We start from the raw sequence: 14,439 nt of genomic DNA, 5'->3' as shown, positions 1-14,439 counted from the left end.
ATCAAAAGACACAGAGTAATAGAATGGATAAAAAACAAGACCCATCTATATGCTGCCTACAAGAGACTCACTTCAAACCCAAAGACATACGCAGACTAGAAGTGAAGGGATGGAAAAGATATTTCACGCAAACAATAGGAAAAAAAAAGCAGGTGTTGCAGTACTTGCATCAGACAAAATAGACTTCAAAACAAAGAAAGTAACAAGAGACAAAGGACATTACATAATGATAAAGGGGTCAGTCCAACAAGAAGTTATAACCATAAATATCTATACACCCAACATAGGAGCACCTACATATGTGAAACAAATACCAACAGAATTAAAGGAAGAAATAGAATGATTTTCATTCATTTTAGGAGACTTCAATACAACACTAACTCCAAAAGACAGATCAACCAGACAGAAAATAAGTGAGGACACAGAGACACTGAACAACACATTAGAACAGATGGACCTAATAGACATCTATAGAACTCTACACCCAAAAGCAGCAGGATACACATTCTTCTCAAGTGCACATGGAACATTTTCCAGAATAGACCACATACTAGGCCACAAAAAGAGCCTAAGTTGAAGTTTAAAAAATTGAAATTGTACCAGCCAACTTCTCAGATCACAGAGGTATAAAACTAGAAATAAATTGTACGAAGAAAACAAAAAGGCTCACAAACACGTGGAGGCTTAACAACATACTACTAAATAATCAATGGATCAATAACCAAATTAAAACAGATCAAGCAATATATGGAGACAAATGAAAACAACAGCACAACTCTCCAATTTTTGTGGGATGCAGTGAAGGTAGTTCTAAGAGTAAAGAATATAGTGATCCAGGCCTGTTTAAAGAAGGAAGAAAAATCCCAAATGAATAGTCTATATTCACAATTATTGAAACTGGAAAAAGAAGAACAAATGAGTCCCAAAATCAGCAGAAGGAGGGGCATAATAAAAATCAGAGAATAAATAAATAAAATTGAGAAGAATAAAACAATAGAAAAAACTAATGAAACCAAGAGCTGGTTCTTTGAGAAAATAAACAAAATAGATAAACCCCTAGCCAGACTTATTAAGAAAAAAAGAGAATCTGTACACATAAACAGAATCACAAATGAGAAAGGAAAAATCACAACTGACACCACAGAAATACAAAGAATTATTAGAGAATACTGTGAAAATCCATATGCTAACAAACTGGGTAACCTAGAAGAAATGGACAACTTTCTAGAAAAATACAACCTTCCAAGACTGACCCAGGAAGAAACAGAAAATCTGAACAGACCAATTACCAGCAATGAAATGGAATCGGTAATCAAAATCTACCCAAGAACAAAACCTCTGGACCAGATGGATTCACCACTGAATTTTATCAGACATTTAGAGAAGACATAATACCTATTCTCCTTAAAGTCTTCCAAAAAAATAGAAGAGGAGGTAATACTTCCAAACTCATTCTATGAAGCCAACATCACTCTAATATCAAAACCAGGCAAAGACACCACACAAAAAAAGAAAACTACAGACCAATATCCCTGAAGAACATAGATGCAAAAATACTTACCAAAATATTAGCAAATCGAATTCCAAAATATATCAAGGGGATCATACACCATGATCAAGTGGGATTCATCCCAGGGATGCAAGGATGGTACAACATTCAAAAATCCATCAACATCATCCACCACATCAACAAAAAGAAGGACAAAAACCACATGATCACCTCCATAGGTGCTGACAAAGCATTTGACAAAATTCAACATCCATTCATGATAAAAACTCTCAACAAAATGGGTATACAGGGCAAGTACCTCAACATAATGAAGGCCATATATGACAAACCCACAGCCAACATCATACTTAACAGTGAGAAGCTGATCACTTTTCCCCTAAGATCGGAAACAAGACAAGAATGCCCACTCTCCCCACTTTTATTCAACATTGTACTGGAGGTCCTAGCCATGGCAATCACAAAGCACAAAGAAATAAAAGGCATCCAGATTGGTAAGGAAGAAGTCAAACTGTCACTGTTTGCAGATGACATGATATTGTACATAAAAAACCCTAAAGAATTCACTCCAAAACTCCTAGAACTAACATCTGAATTGAGCAAAGATGCAGGATACAAATTAATACACAGAAATCTCTTGCATTCCTATTCCCTAACGATGAACTAGCAGAAAGAGAAACCAGGAAAACAATTCCATTCACAATTGCATCAAAAAGAATAAAATACCTAGGAATAAATCTAACCAAGCAAGTGGAAGACCTATACCCTGAAAACTACAAGACACTCTTAAGAGAAATTAAAGAGGACACTAATAAATGGAAATTCATCCCATGCTCTTGGGTAGGAAGAATTAATATTGTCAATATGGCCATCCTGCCTAAAGCAATCTACAGATTCAATACAATCCCTATCAAAATGCTGATAGCATTCTTCAGCAAACTGGAACAAATAGTTCTAAAATTCATATTGAACCACAAAAAACTCCAAATAGCCAAAGCAATCCTGAGAAGGAAGAATAAAGCAGGGGGGAATCTCGCTTCCCAACCTCAAGCTCTCATACTAAGCCACAGTAATCAAGACAATTTGGAAGTGGCACAAGAACAGATCCATAGACCAGTGGAACAGAATATAGAGAGTCCAGATATTATCCCAAGCAGATATGGTCAATTAATATACGATAAAGGAGCCATGGATATATAATGGCGAAAATGACAGCCTCTTCAACAACTGGTGTTGGAAAAACTGGACAGCTACATGTAAGAGAATGAAACTAGATTACTGCCTAACTCCATACACAAAAGTTAACTCAAAATGAATCAAAGACCTGAATGTAAGTCATGAAACCATAAAACTCTTAGAAGAAAGCATAGGCAAAACTCTGTGAATATAAACATGAGCAACTTCTTCGTGAACATATCTCCCCAGGCAAGGGAAACCAAAGCAAAAATGAACAAGTGGGACTATGTCAAACTAAAAAGCTTCTGTTCAGTAAAGGACACATCAGTAGAACAAGGCATCCTACAGTATGGGAGAATATATTCATAAATAACATATCCGATAAGGGTTTGACATCCAAAATATACAAAGAGCTCGTGCACCTCAAGAAACAAAAAGCAAATAATCTAACTAAAAAATGGGCAGAGGAGCTGAACAGACACTTCTCCAATGAAGAAATTCAGATGGCCAACAGGCACATGAAAAGATGCTCCACATCACTAATCATCAGAGAAATGCAGATTAAAACCACAATGAAATATCACCTCACACCAGTTAGGATGGCCACCATCCAAAAGACAAACAACAAATGTTGGCAAGGATGTGGAGAATGGGGAACCCTCCTACACTGCTGGTGGGAATGTAAATTAGTTCAACCATTGTGGAAAGCAGTGTGGAGGTTCCTCAGAAAACTCAAAATAGAAATACCATTTGACCCAGGAATTCCAGTCCTAGGAATTTACCCCAAGAATGCAGGAGCCCAGTTTGAAAAAGACATATGTACCCCTATATTTATCACAGCACTATTTACAATAGCCAAGAAATGGAAGCAACTTATGTGACAATCAGTAGATGAATGGATAAAGAAGATGTGGTACATATACACAATGGAATATTATTCAGCCATAAGAAGAAAACAGTCCTACCATTTGCAACAACATGGATGGAGCTAGAGGGTATTATGCTCAGTGAAATAAGCCAGGTGGAGAAAGACAAGTATCAAATGATTTCACTCATCTGTTGAGTATAAGAACAAAGCAAAAACTGAAGCAACAAAACAGCAGCAGACTCACAGAACCCAAGAATGGACTAACAGTTACCAAAGGGAAAGGAACTGGGGAGGTTGGTTGGGAAGGGAGGGATAAGGGGAAAAAGTCGCATTACAATTAGCACACATAATGTAGTGTGGGCCTTAGGGAAGGCAGTATAGCACAGAGAAGACAAGTAGTGATTCTGTAGCATCTTACTATGCTGATGAACAGTGACTATAATGGGGTATGTGGTGGGGACTTGATAATGGGGGGAATGTAGGAACCACAGTGTTGCTCATGTAATTGTATATTAATGATACCAAAAAAAACCCAAAATGTCCAGATTCCAACAACTTCTCACCACCCACAAGGCTTCCACTCCAGGCCAAGTGCCCATCATCAGGCTCTTGGAATCCCTCCTGTAACTCCATTCTTCATACAGTAGCCAGTGGGACCTTTTTAAAAACATAAATGAGATTATGTTGTTCCTCTGTTTAAAACTCACCAGAAACTTATCATACGTAGAGTAAAATCCAAAGTGCAAATCATGACCTATATAATATGGTTCCTAACTTTCCTCTATCATCTTCTACCACTTTCCCCTCACCCAGGATGCTCTTGCCACACTAGTTTCCCTGCTGTTCCTTGAAGTTCGCTCCTGCTGGTGTTCTTGGTGTTTTTCTTGAGATCCTTAAGACTGACTTTGTGAATGCATTCAAGTTTCTGCTCAGATGTTACCTTCCCCAAAAACTTTGCTGACCACCCATATGGAACAACACGTGTCCCTTCCCATCTCTTTGTACGCCCCTACATCATTTTTTTTATGTTGTGCTTTTTGTTTTTTTCTATTTACTGTCTCCCATTATTAGAATGTAAGGTCCAAGAGAGATGAGACACTGCTCAGGGTCATTTCCCTAGACCCAGAACAGTGGCACAGAGAATGAGATGAAAAAGTGTTGAATGAAAGAGCGGGGATAAAATAGTGCCCTGGTAAAGTGGTAAAGGATGCCTGGAGGATACGAGGGAGGTGGTGCTGCCCCAGCTGTTGGGGGAGCCCCAGGGAAGGGGAAGGGGAAGGGGATATGTGACATGAAGCCTGGGTCGAAGGAGTTACACATTTTTTGCTTTTCCTTGTGCTTGTTTATCCTGTCATTTATTTGAAAAATTATTCCTGTTCACCATGAAAAATTTCGAGGGGGTGCAATCCACCTTTAGAATCCCAGTGCATACTGTTACCATTTCCGTAAGAAACCAACAATTACCTTTTGGCCGATTTTCTCTAAACTGCCATTGCTCTTTATTGCGGAATTGCTTTTGCAATGATTATTTTGATTGTAATCTGATTTTGAGATATTTAAAATACCTCTTTGCATTTTTTTTGTTGTTTTCCTTCTTTTGTTGTCCAGAAAATTACTTGCACTTTTAAACATCTCCATTTATTTCCTAAGAAACATTATCCATCTGTTCTGGATCTCTTGATGGAGTCGAATATTCACTACGAAAGGAGAAGGGAATTGTAAAGATGACTGTGCCAAGGACACTTGCTTTCTGCTACCTGTCATTACTTTGGCAGAGAGAGACAATTACACTTTCAGATCTTTTGCGGTAAGCTGGGCCTCTCGCACCATGTGTCTGTGTGAACTGGGAGGTGACTTTTGGATATTTTGAATTTTACAAGAAGGCTAAAATTGAGGAAGGAATGGGAAAGATTGGGTAGCCCAAATTCTGACACTGAAATTTAATCTTCCATGGGCTACTAAGTCATCTCCTTGGTTTCCTTATTTATATAGTGTAAATAATCGTATTCACCTTACGTGAGGTGTTGGAAAATAAATTATCTAGTGTGAGTAAAATGCTTTGAAGATGAAAAGTGACATTTAAGTTACCTGAATGGCAGTACTAAGTATTTTTCATTCTGAGAGAGAAGATCAACAGATGACCTTTACATTGGCAAATGGTTATTAGTAGTTATACAAAAACTGACATTGGTGTTAAGAGCTCAAATTTAGGTTGTCTATGTTTTTAAGGTAAAATTGGGAACAAAACTACTGGAAAAGCCTGTTATGTAGAAAGTCAGCATTTACATTTTTCAGGACAATCTACAGGGTCTTAGAGTTTAACGAGTGAATTACGGCATTGTATTTAGAATATGTGCCAAAATCATTAATGTGTTAATTTTTCTGTTGCCTTATATGTGTTCTAAGAAATAACATTTGGGTTTAATCAGTGTGCGAAGTGGTTTTAAGAGCACTGATTTAGAACCAGACTCCTGGCTTAGAATCTTGGCTGTGCCACTTAGGTGACCTTGAGTAAATTCTTTAATTTCTCTCTCTTACCTCATTGGTAAAGTGGTGCTAAAATAGTATCTGCTTCATTGAAAGATACTACTTTGAATAATTAGTACTCCATGAGAAGCACTTAGAACAATCCTTGCACATAGTATAACTCAATGCTACTTCTTAATGTTTTTGTTTTCTTCACCATCATCATAATCATTATCATTGGCAGTACACTCTTTGATTAAATAAAACGCCTCCCATAAATCATGATAGAGCCTTTGACTTTGGCCACATCAAACCAGATGGCAGGGGTTTTCTCAGATGTGATTAACTCTGCATGCAGATAGTCTGTGACTCAGTGAATTTTATTGTTAAATTAAAAACCTCATCTTGCCCTTTGTGCCCCCATTGGGTGATCTCATCTTCTCCCAAGGCTCTAATTACCATCTCTGGGATGATGACTCTCAAGTTTATATCTCCAGCCCAGACTTGTCTCCTGAGGATCAGACCCATATATTCATACACACAGTTAGTTGCCTGCTGGATACTGCTTGGACGTCTTTATGGTGTCTCAAAATTGTCACGACTGAAAGAGGTTCATCATCTTTCTCCTCGATCCAGCTCCTTCTCCAGCATTTTCTTTCTTTATGTCATACACTCTGCTGCACCTGTCCAGAAACCTAAGAATCATCCTTGACTCTTATTTCTCTCCACTTACACAGTTAGTCATTACGTCCTATCAGTTGTACTTCCAAAATAACTCTCAAACCCATTTTTATCCTATTCCCTCTGTCTCTGTCTTTGCCTGGATTACTTAGCAACCTCCCAGGTGAGCCCTGTTCCTGCAGTCTTGTATGCTTCTGTCCATTTTCCTCCTGATAATCAGAGGATCTTAACAGAAACAGCAATCTGATCGTGTCATTAGAGCTGATACAGGGGCTACTCTCCTACCCAGGATAATATAAGGGCGTAACAAAACACTCCTGGAAATCTAACAAGATGGAGAAAATATTTACCTGAAATTCTTCTCAGGGAGGATATTACGTGTAGTTGGAAGAGTGGGGGAAGGTCCCCCAGCTTTGTCCCTCTGCCCGTCTCCTTCCTTTCCTCTTCCCCTTCCTCCCTCTCTCCTCTCTTCCCTCCAAGAGGAATTCTAAAGTACCTCCAAGGAGGTTGGATCTAGTTAGCTGAGGGCTTTTATTTTGCTCTGTGGGACAGTACGAGTTTGGGACCAAGTTTAACTGCTTGCAATAATAGCAGAAGAGACTATCACCCTGATCTTCTTTCTCTGCTTTTCTTGGAGGAAGAGCTCTAAGTCACAGGTTCTCAAAGTGTGGTCCCCTGACCAGCAGCATCAGCATCAACTGGGAACTTGTTAGAAGCGCAAATACTTGGACCCATTCTAATCTTCTGAATCAGAAACTCTGGGGGTAGGGCCTGGTAATCTTTGTTTAAATAAGCCTTCCAGGGAATTATTATGGATGCTAAAGTTTGAGAACTGCTGCCAAACTGAAAAAATATTTAAAGAACATTAATTTAAAGGGAATACATAATTAGTCTGCCATAATACTGATATATCTTATACAGCTCCTTCATGTCACTCCCCTTGTTTAAATCCTTTAGCCACATCCATAGTCCTTAGGAAAAATTAATAACCTGTAAAATGGCCTTTAAAGGACCCTGCCTACCTGGCAATAACAATAAATTTAAATAGTCAACGTGTATTCATTCCACAAATATTTATTGAATATTGACTGTATGCGGGTATTGTTCTAGAGTCTAGACCCTTGAGATACAGTTCTCTACCACATAGATCAAGTCCCTGCTCTTGTGAAGTTCAAGACTAGAGGAGGAAACAGATGCGCAAGTACATAAATAAGTTAAAAACTGATCAGTGAAGTGCTGTGCAGAAGATTGAAATCATATGATGTGCTAGAGACTGACTAGATGGCTACCTTGGATTGGTTATTAGGAAAGATGGAATTTAAGCTGTACTTTGAATGAAAATAGAGGCAGCAGGTGAATATCAGAAATACTAACATTCCAGGTAAGGGAGATGGCTAGTGCCAAGCCCTAAAGCAAGAGTCTGCTCTGTGTCATCAAGGAGCCGAGGAGACTAGTGTGACAGGCGGAAGAAGATTTGGAGGAGGAGGAGGAAGGTAGGTAGACGTTAAGCAGGGGCCAAACGTAGGTCTCTGTAAACCAACTTAGGTGTTTGGATTTTTTATTAATTGAGGTATAATTCATATACAATAAAATTCATCCTTTTAAAATGTGCAGTTCAGTCATTTTCAGTTTATTCACAGGGTTGTGCAACCATTGCCTCTATTTCCAGGGCATATTCATCACTCCTGATGGGAACCTTACACACGTCAGGAGTTTGGCTTTTAAAGTGTGATAGTAGTAAGCCCCTGGGGATTTTAGCAGGCGAGTCATGATCTGATCATTCAGCAGCTGTGAGGAAATGGGTTCTAGGTAGGCAAGGATGGAAGCAGGCGTGATAGGAGGTCTTTTACTACACTTGAGGCAAGAGATAGGGACTTGGATTAGGGGGGTGGTAGTAGAAATGTAAAGAGGTGAACAGGTTCAGGATGTGTTTTACAGGTAGATTAGGCTTAACTCTAGGGCAGTGCTTCTTAAATTACCTGTGATGAGGAAGCGGTCTGTTAAGTTTCCAATCTGTCATAGATTGAAACCTTTGAAAAGTACAGTAAAAGTAGAAGACTGTTTCTATGGGAAATGCCTAGAGTATTGGTCTGTGGTCTGGAGGGGTATATCGAATGCTTTTAGTCTGTGGCGGTTCCTCTGTCAACTTCCTGGCTTGATGCAAAGACCATCTGATATTACTTAACAAAGGAAATTGTTCAGAACTTTGAGTTAGTATCTGTGTTTTGGGAAAGTGTATGTTTTTCCAAAAGGAAATTCAAATCAACAACAACAAAAAATCTTGGGAGCAGCACTGTTACAAATGATGAACATTGTTAAAACCCCAGATGCCCAAGACCTGCTCTTTGCAGATATCTCTGCTTCCTCTGGGCCGGTTTCTCATTCCTTCCTCTGCTCCTACAAGTCCAGTATGCGCCTTGATGGGCAACTGCGCACCGTGTGTACTGACTCGTCCACAGGCTGACTGACTCATGGTGGGAGCTCTTCGTGTATTATCATTTCTGCCCTCCCAACACCTCACACAGTGCCAGCATATATATATTATCACATGGGGGTAATAACTACATAAATTATGAATATATTAACATTGTAGAATATGAAATAGTTATAAAAGTGATAAGCATGTAATACATCCTGTATATGAAATTATCTTAAACCAAAAATGTAGGTCCAAAATAATGTGAATGGTGACTGCTGTGCACAAATATTTTACATAAGTTAAAGAAACTAATGAAAAATTAGGTGGGGTAGTTTTCTTTAAAGGACCCTGTTTTATCATTAAGCTTCATAAAATACCATTTTTACATAAAATAATTCTCAACTTCCAGTAGACTAAAAACTTAATCACATTTTTTGTTTGAAATTGAAGTTAAATCCATATTGTTCTTTAACTGCTAGAAAACTGAAAGCCAGATGTCAGTCCAGCTCTAGCAGCAACAGACTTGGAAGTAACATATTTCTATACTAACTTATTCCTCTCTTTATCTCATTTTTTCCCTTAACAATTTTCTTATTTTAAAAATCCGATATATAGATATGCATATATATAGGGCACAGGTTGTAATATCTCCATTCCTTATTCTGTTCTTCCCTACTTTATTTTTCTTCGTACCATTTTTTCCTTACAGATAGATTTCATTTAATTATTTTGTTTGTCGTCTTTCTCTTCACTAGAATATAAACTCCTTGGGAAGAAGAATATTTTCCTGTTTTGTGCACTACTATTTCCCCACAGCCTAGAATAGTGTTGCTTTATATAATACTACATTTCTGTTAAATTACTGAATGAATTGTAAATAAATATGTACATACATTTATGTATGTGTGCTATTTTCTTTAAATGCAGTAATTTGCTTAAAATACTTGATCAGCTATTATGCACCAGACATTGGGATAGAATGGTAAGCAAATGGGCAGGGTCCCTTCTCTTAATTGTTCTTCAGTGACAAGCATCTACCATGTGCTGCCAAGGTAGTAGGGACAGAATGGTAGACAAGGGAGGTGTTCTGACAAGGGAAATGGAGATCAAGGAAGGTCTCCCTGAAGAAGTGATTTAAAAGATGAGTAGGAGCTAGGGCTAGAAGAAGCTCCATGTCTGTAAGCATAGTGGTGAATTGACAAATGTATGTACCTCATAGAAGTATGTCATCTCTTTACTCAGAAACTTAAGAGATCATTAGATAATTGACGAAATGTTTTCTCCACACATGGGTACAGAGAATAACTGATATTTTCAGATTTATCATCCTAAAAGTATGTGGGCGATATAACATGCTCAACTGATTCTTCCCTTGTCCTTGAAATACATTTTCAACTCTTTAGTTTACTTTGCCAAGTCAATACATATCTCTTACTGAAAGTCTTTCTTTTTGAAAATATAGATTTGTAGAAGAGGACCATATTCCTTACCTAAATGCTTTTCAGCGTTTTCCAGAAGAGATGAAATTATATGGGCGTGACAAAGGAATCTTTGCTATAGAGGCAAGTCATTTTCTTTTTCACTTTGTAGTCACTGGTAAGATGCAAAAGTAATGTGGTGATTATAGTCCTTCCTGACTATTATTTGGTGTCACAGGTTTTAAAAAAGTCATCTAGTTTTTATTCTAACCAAATATGGAACATGTCATAATTTCATCAAGAGTAGAATTACTGTTTTTTATTTTCTTTATGTGGCTTTTTCTACTCCATTAAGGTTATCCTCAAAATACAGTTACAATATAAGGTGTGTGAACTGCAAATAAGCATATTGTTGAAACTAAACTTTAGAAGTTTTATATAATGACTTTGAGGTAATTTCAAATTTTTGAATGTTTTTTGTTATTTGCATACAATGTAGCTTTGGAGAAAAGAGAAGAAAATTATTAACTGTTTGAAGAGACACTATTTCAAGTGCTTTGCTTGCTAATCTTTTTCTAGATCTTTTTTTAGATGTCTCCAGTGGAATGGCTTCTGTCCTTTAATTATGAGTGTTTATCACTATGTTACTCAAAGGTTATCTTCCCTGTGCTCATCAGAAGGCTTTCAGTAAACTAAATATGAATGTTAAATATTATCCTCCATTTGCCCACTTCAGGAATTATTTTCATAGGCCATCCTAAGCTTTACAACCTTCACATTGTTGGTGGTTTAATTCCAGAGGCATTCGCGATCCTTACTAAATCCCTGCATAAGTGTGGGTCATCCTCCTCCCACTTGGACGTCTGAGCACACACCTCAGAAAGGGAGAATGACTTGCCCAGGTCATGTAGTTGGTGGCCTCAGACTTGGAACTACAGTACTTAAGACCTTTTACTCATTGTATTATTTTTTGTCTGCCTGATACTCTGCCCTCCTCATTACCCTAGTTCTTTCAAACATTTAAATAGACACTATGAAAAAGTAATTATGTAAAGTACTAATTTTGAAGCATTGAACCAGATGGGAGTGAATGATTGGAAAGAAAGGGAAATAAGCTTGCAACATACTATAACATTTTATATCTGAGTCACTCAATAGTAGCAGTATTTTGCATTGATTTAGAATATTGGTCACTATGAGTGATTTGTAGATAACATTAGGTTTTTAAAGCAGAAGTGGCTATATCCCCAGAACAACTTGTGTGGACAGGTTCCTGTAGATGTAAGGAGCAGAAAGCAAGCTCGGAGGTACATGCCCGGGGCTGCTTTCCTGTGGTCGCCATGTATCCCATCGCCAGGAGGGAGAAGACTTGTGGTGTCCATCTGTGGGCAGTGCAAGGAAGGAGGGTAGAGCTGCAGCTGCACAGGACCTGGAAAAAACAGAAAAGAAATAGTAATAGTGGTAGTGCTTCTTATGTTCCAGGTCCTGTTTCAAGTACTTTATAAATCATGTATTCTTCCCAACCCTGTGAAGTGTGTATGTATATATGATTATTACCGCTGTTTTTCAGATGAGTAAACAGACAGAGAGATTGGGTAACATACTTGGTACTCTCACTCTGAATGTAGTCCAGCATGGCCAATGCAGCCTTAGTTTGGAGGGAGACAAAAAGAGGGACCATAGCAAGCAATGAAAATTGGGTGAGGGGCGAGGCAGGGAACAGGGCAGGTGTGGGGGGTAGGTTATTGAGGTCAAAAAGGAACTCCAGTGGAAGGTGGTCCAGGCTGGTAGTGACAGTGGGTCAGGGAGTCCACATGGCCTGGCACGAGGTACAGGCTGGCTAGCCAGACAGCCTTCCTGAAAGGTGGATCTTTATGGAAAGGCAGGTAGACTTTCTCAGCTTGGGCAGGGTTGCAATAGTTTATTTGTAGAACTGGGGTACACAGAGGACACAGCCTACCTTTCTAGTCAGTACTCCAGACCCCAGCCAATTTGTGAGAGATGTGGTGGTGGAATCACCGAACTTGAGTATAATCAGGGAGGTGAACCCTGAAGCATCAGGTGCCGCTGCCGCCTCGGGAGCCCTGTTCATGTGTGGGAGAAGAGTGACCCAAGTTCTTAGTTTCAGACAGCCTGGTTTAAGGTTGATTGGTTTTTCATCTTTTTTAATGGCATCCTGCCTTGGGCATGCCTTGAACAATAATGACTCTACCTTGAAACGGTCACATAGATGGAGGGGTTTTTTTAAATTATTGATTTGAAAAATCTGTATAATTCATTAATTAGTAGTTTTAAATTTAGCTGCTAGAAATTTGTGTATGGCTGGTCATCTGAGCCTTGTTGCAATGTTCTGCTGAAAGGAAAAGCCGTGTAGTTCAGTAATTCTAGGTATGTACCTTTACATTTGTTCAGTTTTCAAGAGGGACCAAAGGCACTGAGTTATCATTTTTACATTAGTTACCAGCTTAGTCTTAGCTAATAAAAATTCCCTGTCTTTTCTCTCTCTCCCTTCCTCCTTTTTTCCCACTCCTCTCCCCTCTCCCCTTCTCTCTCTCTTTTTCGTTAGTCCCCAGTATATTCTGTATCTTACATTATAACTTACTGGGCTTTAACCTGATTTCTCAGGGCCACTCACTGCCCAGTTTATATTGATAATTTTTGCTTGGTTGATATTATTTGTACTTTTTGCTGGTGCCTAAAATTATTACTTGTCTTTACCTTCTTCACCAAATTGTAAGCTTCTTAGGAATAGGTACCAGGATCTTTTATATAAAATTCATGGAATATTAAAGCTGGAGGGAGATTTTGAGATCATTTAGTCTACTTTTCTTATTTTTCCAATAAGGAAACAGGCCTAAGAAGAAATGGGACTTGGAAATACATAAAACCTCTACTTCATTAGGGTTTTCATGAGGAGTATTTGAAATAATATATTTAAAAATGCAGGCATATCGCAGACATTAAAAAGGTAATAGGCTCCCTTCAAGTCTTCAGGATGCAACAGCTTTTTCTCTAAAGTAGGGGTAAAGAGAGTAATTAAGGTGCTTGGAGAAAAAAAAAATGTAGTATTTTTGAAAAATAAAATTTTCATTTTAAAAGTCTGTTTAAAAAAAAATCTTTGAAATGCCCCATCTCTAAGTTTTTTCAGAATAGGTTCCACGAAGTCCATGGGTATGACTCTTGCATTTCATTTTGGTTACCATAAATTCAGCTTCTTGCAAAGAATATTGCTTCCTGGGCTGAGTTTATATGCTTGGGATTGGTATCTCACTAGAAATTACCTTTTGAATTTGGAAATTTGATTTCATCTTCTTTATTCACATAGACACTTAAATTCACTCTGTAAAAATAATTATTTTATTTAAGAAAATTTATTCTGTGTCCTTCCAAATAGTAATAGAGCCCATTATTGCCAAATGTTTAAATGACTGCAAGAATGACATATGTCTTCTGGGTTTTTTTGTTTTGGTTTTGGTCTTTTTTCGCAATGTGTTGTATTTTGGATAGTTTCTGTGATCTTCATATTCACTGGTCATTCCTTCTTGAGTGTCTAATCTACTTTTAAACCCATCCAGTGTATTTTTCATTTCCGAATCTTTATTTTTCATTGCTAGAAGTTCCATTTTAGTCTTATTTTTTTTCCATTTCCCTCAGTATGTTTTATATTTTCTTTTACATTCTTGAGTACATTGACAATACAGTTGACCCTTGAGTAACATGTGCTCAAACTATATAGGTCCACTTACGTGCAGATTTTTTTTCAATAAATGTATTGGAAAAAGTTTTAGAGATGTGACAATTTGAAAAAGCATTGTCTTTTCTCTAATTTACTTTATGGTAAGACTACAGCATATAATACTTATAACATACAAAATATGGGTTGACTGTTTATGTGATTTGTAAG

The 14,439-nt window shown here is 37.9% G+C and overlaps 1 protein-coding gene across 3 annotated transcripts in view; it reads left to right on the top strand.

Annotated features, from left to right (window-relative positions):
• TAF1B (TATA-box binding protein associated factor, RNA polymerase I subunit B) overlaps positions 1 to 14,439 on the top strand; it is a 64,334-nt gene that overhangs the window by 21,884 nt on the left and 28,011 nt on the right. For 2 of the 3 annotated variants that reach the window (XM_037026510.2, XM_073216788.1), the window contains 2 exons: positions 5,202 to 5,358; positions 10,580 to 10,679. In XM_037026510.2, the coding sequence (XP_036882405.1) occupies positions 5,202 to 5,358; positions 10,580 to 10,679 (257 nt within the window). The remainder of the gene's footprint in view (positions 1 to 5,201; positions 5,359 to 10,579; positions 10,680 to 14,439) is intronic. The other variant, XM_073216786.1, reaches the window with a different exon arrangement.

Source organism: Manis javanica, chromosome 1 (genome assembly GCF_040802235.1).
Source record: "Manis javanica isolate MJ-LG chromosome 1, MJ_LKY, whole genome shotgun sequence".
NCBI classification, from domain to species: domain Eukaryota; kingdom Metazoa; phylum Chordata; class Mammalia; order Pholidota; family Manidae; genus Manis; species Manis javanica.
This window is presented reverse-complemented; position numbering and strand designations above follow the sequence as displayed.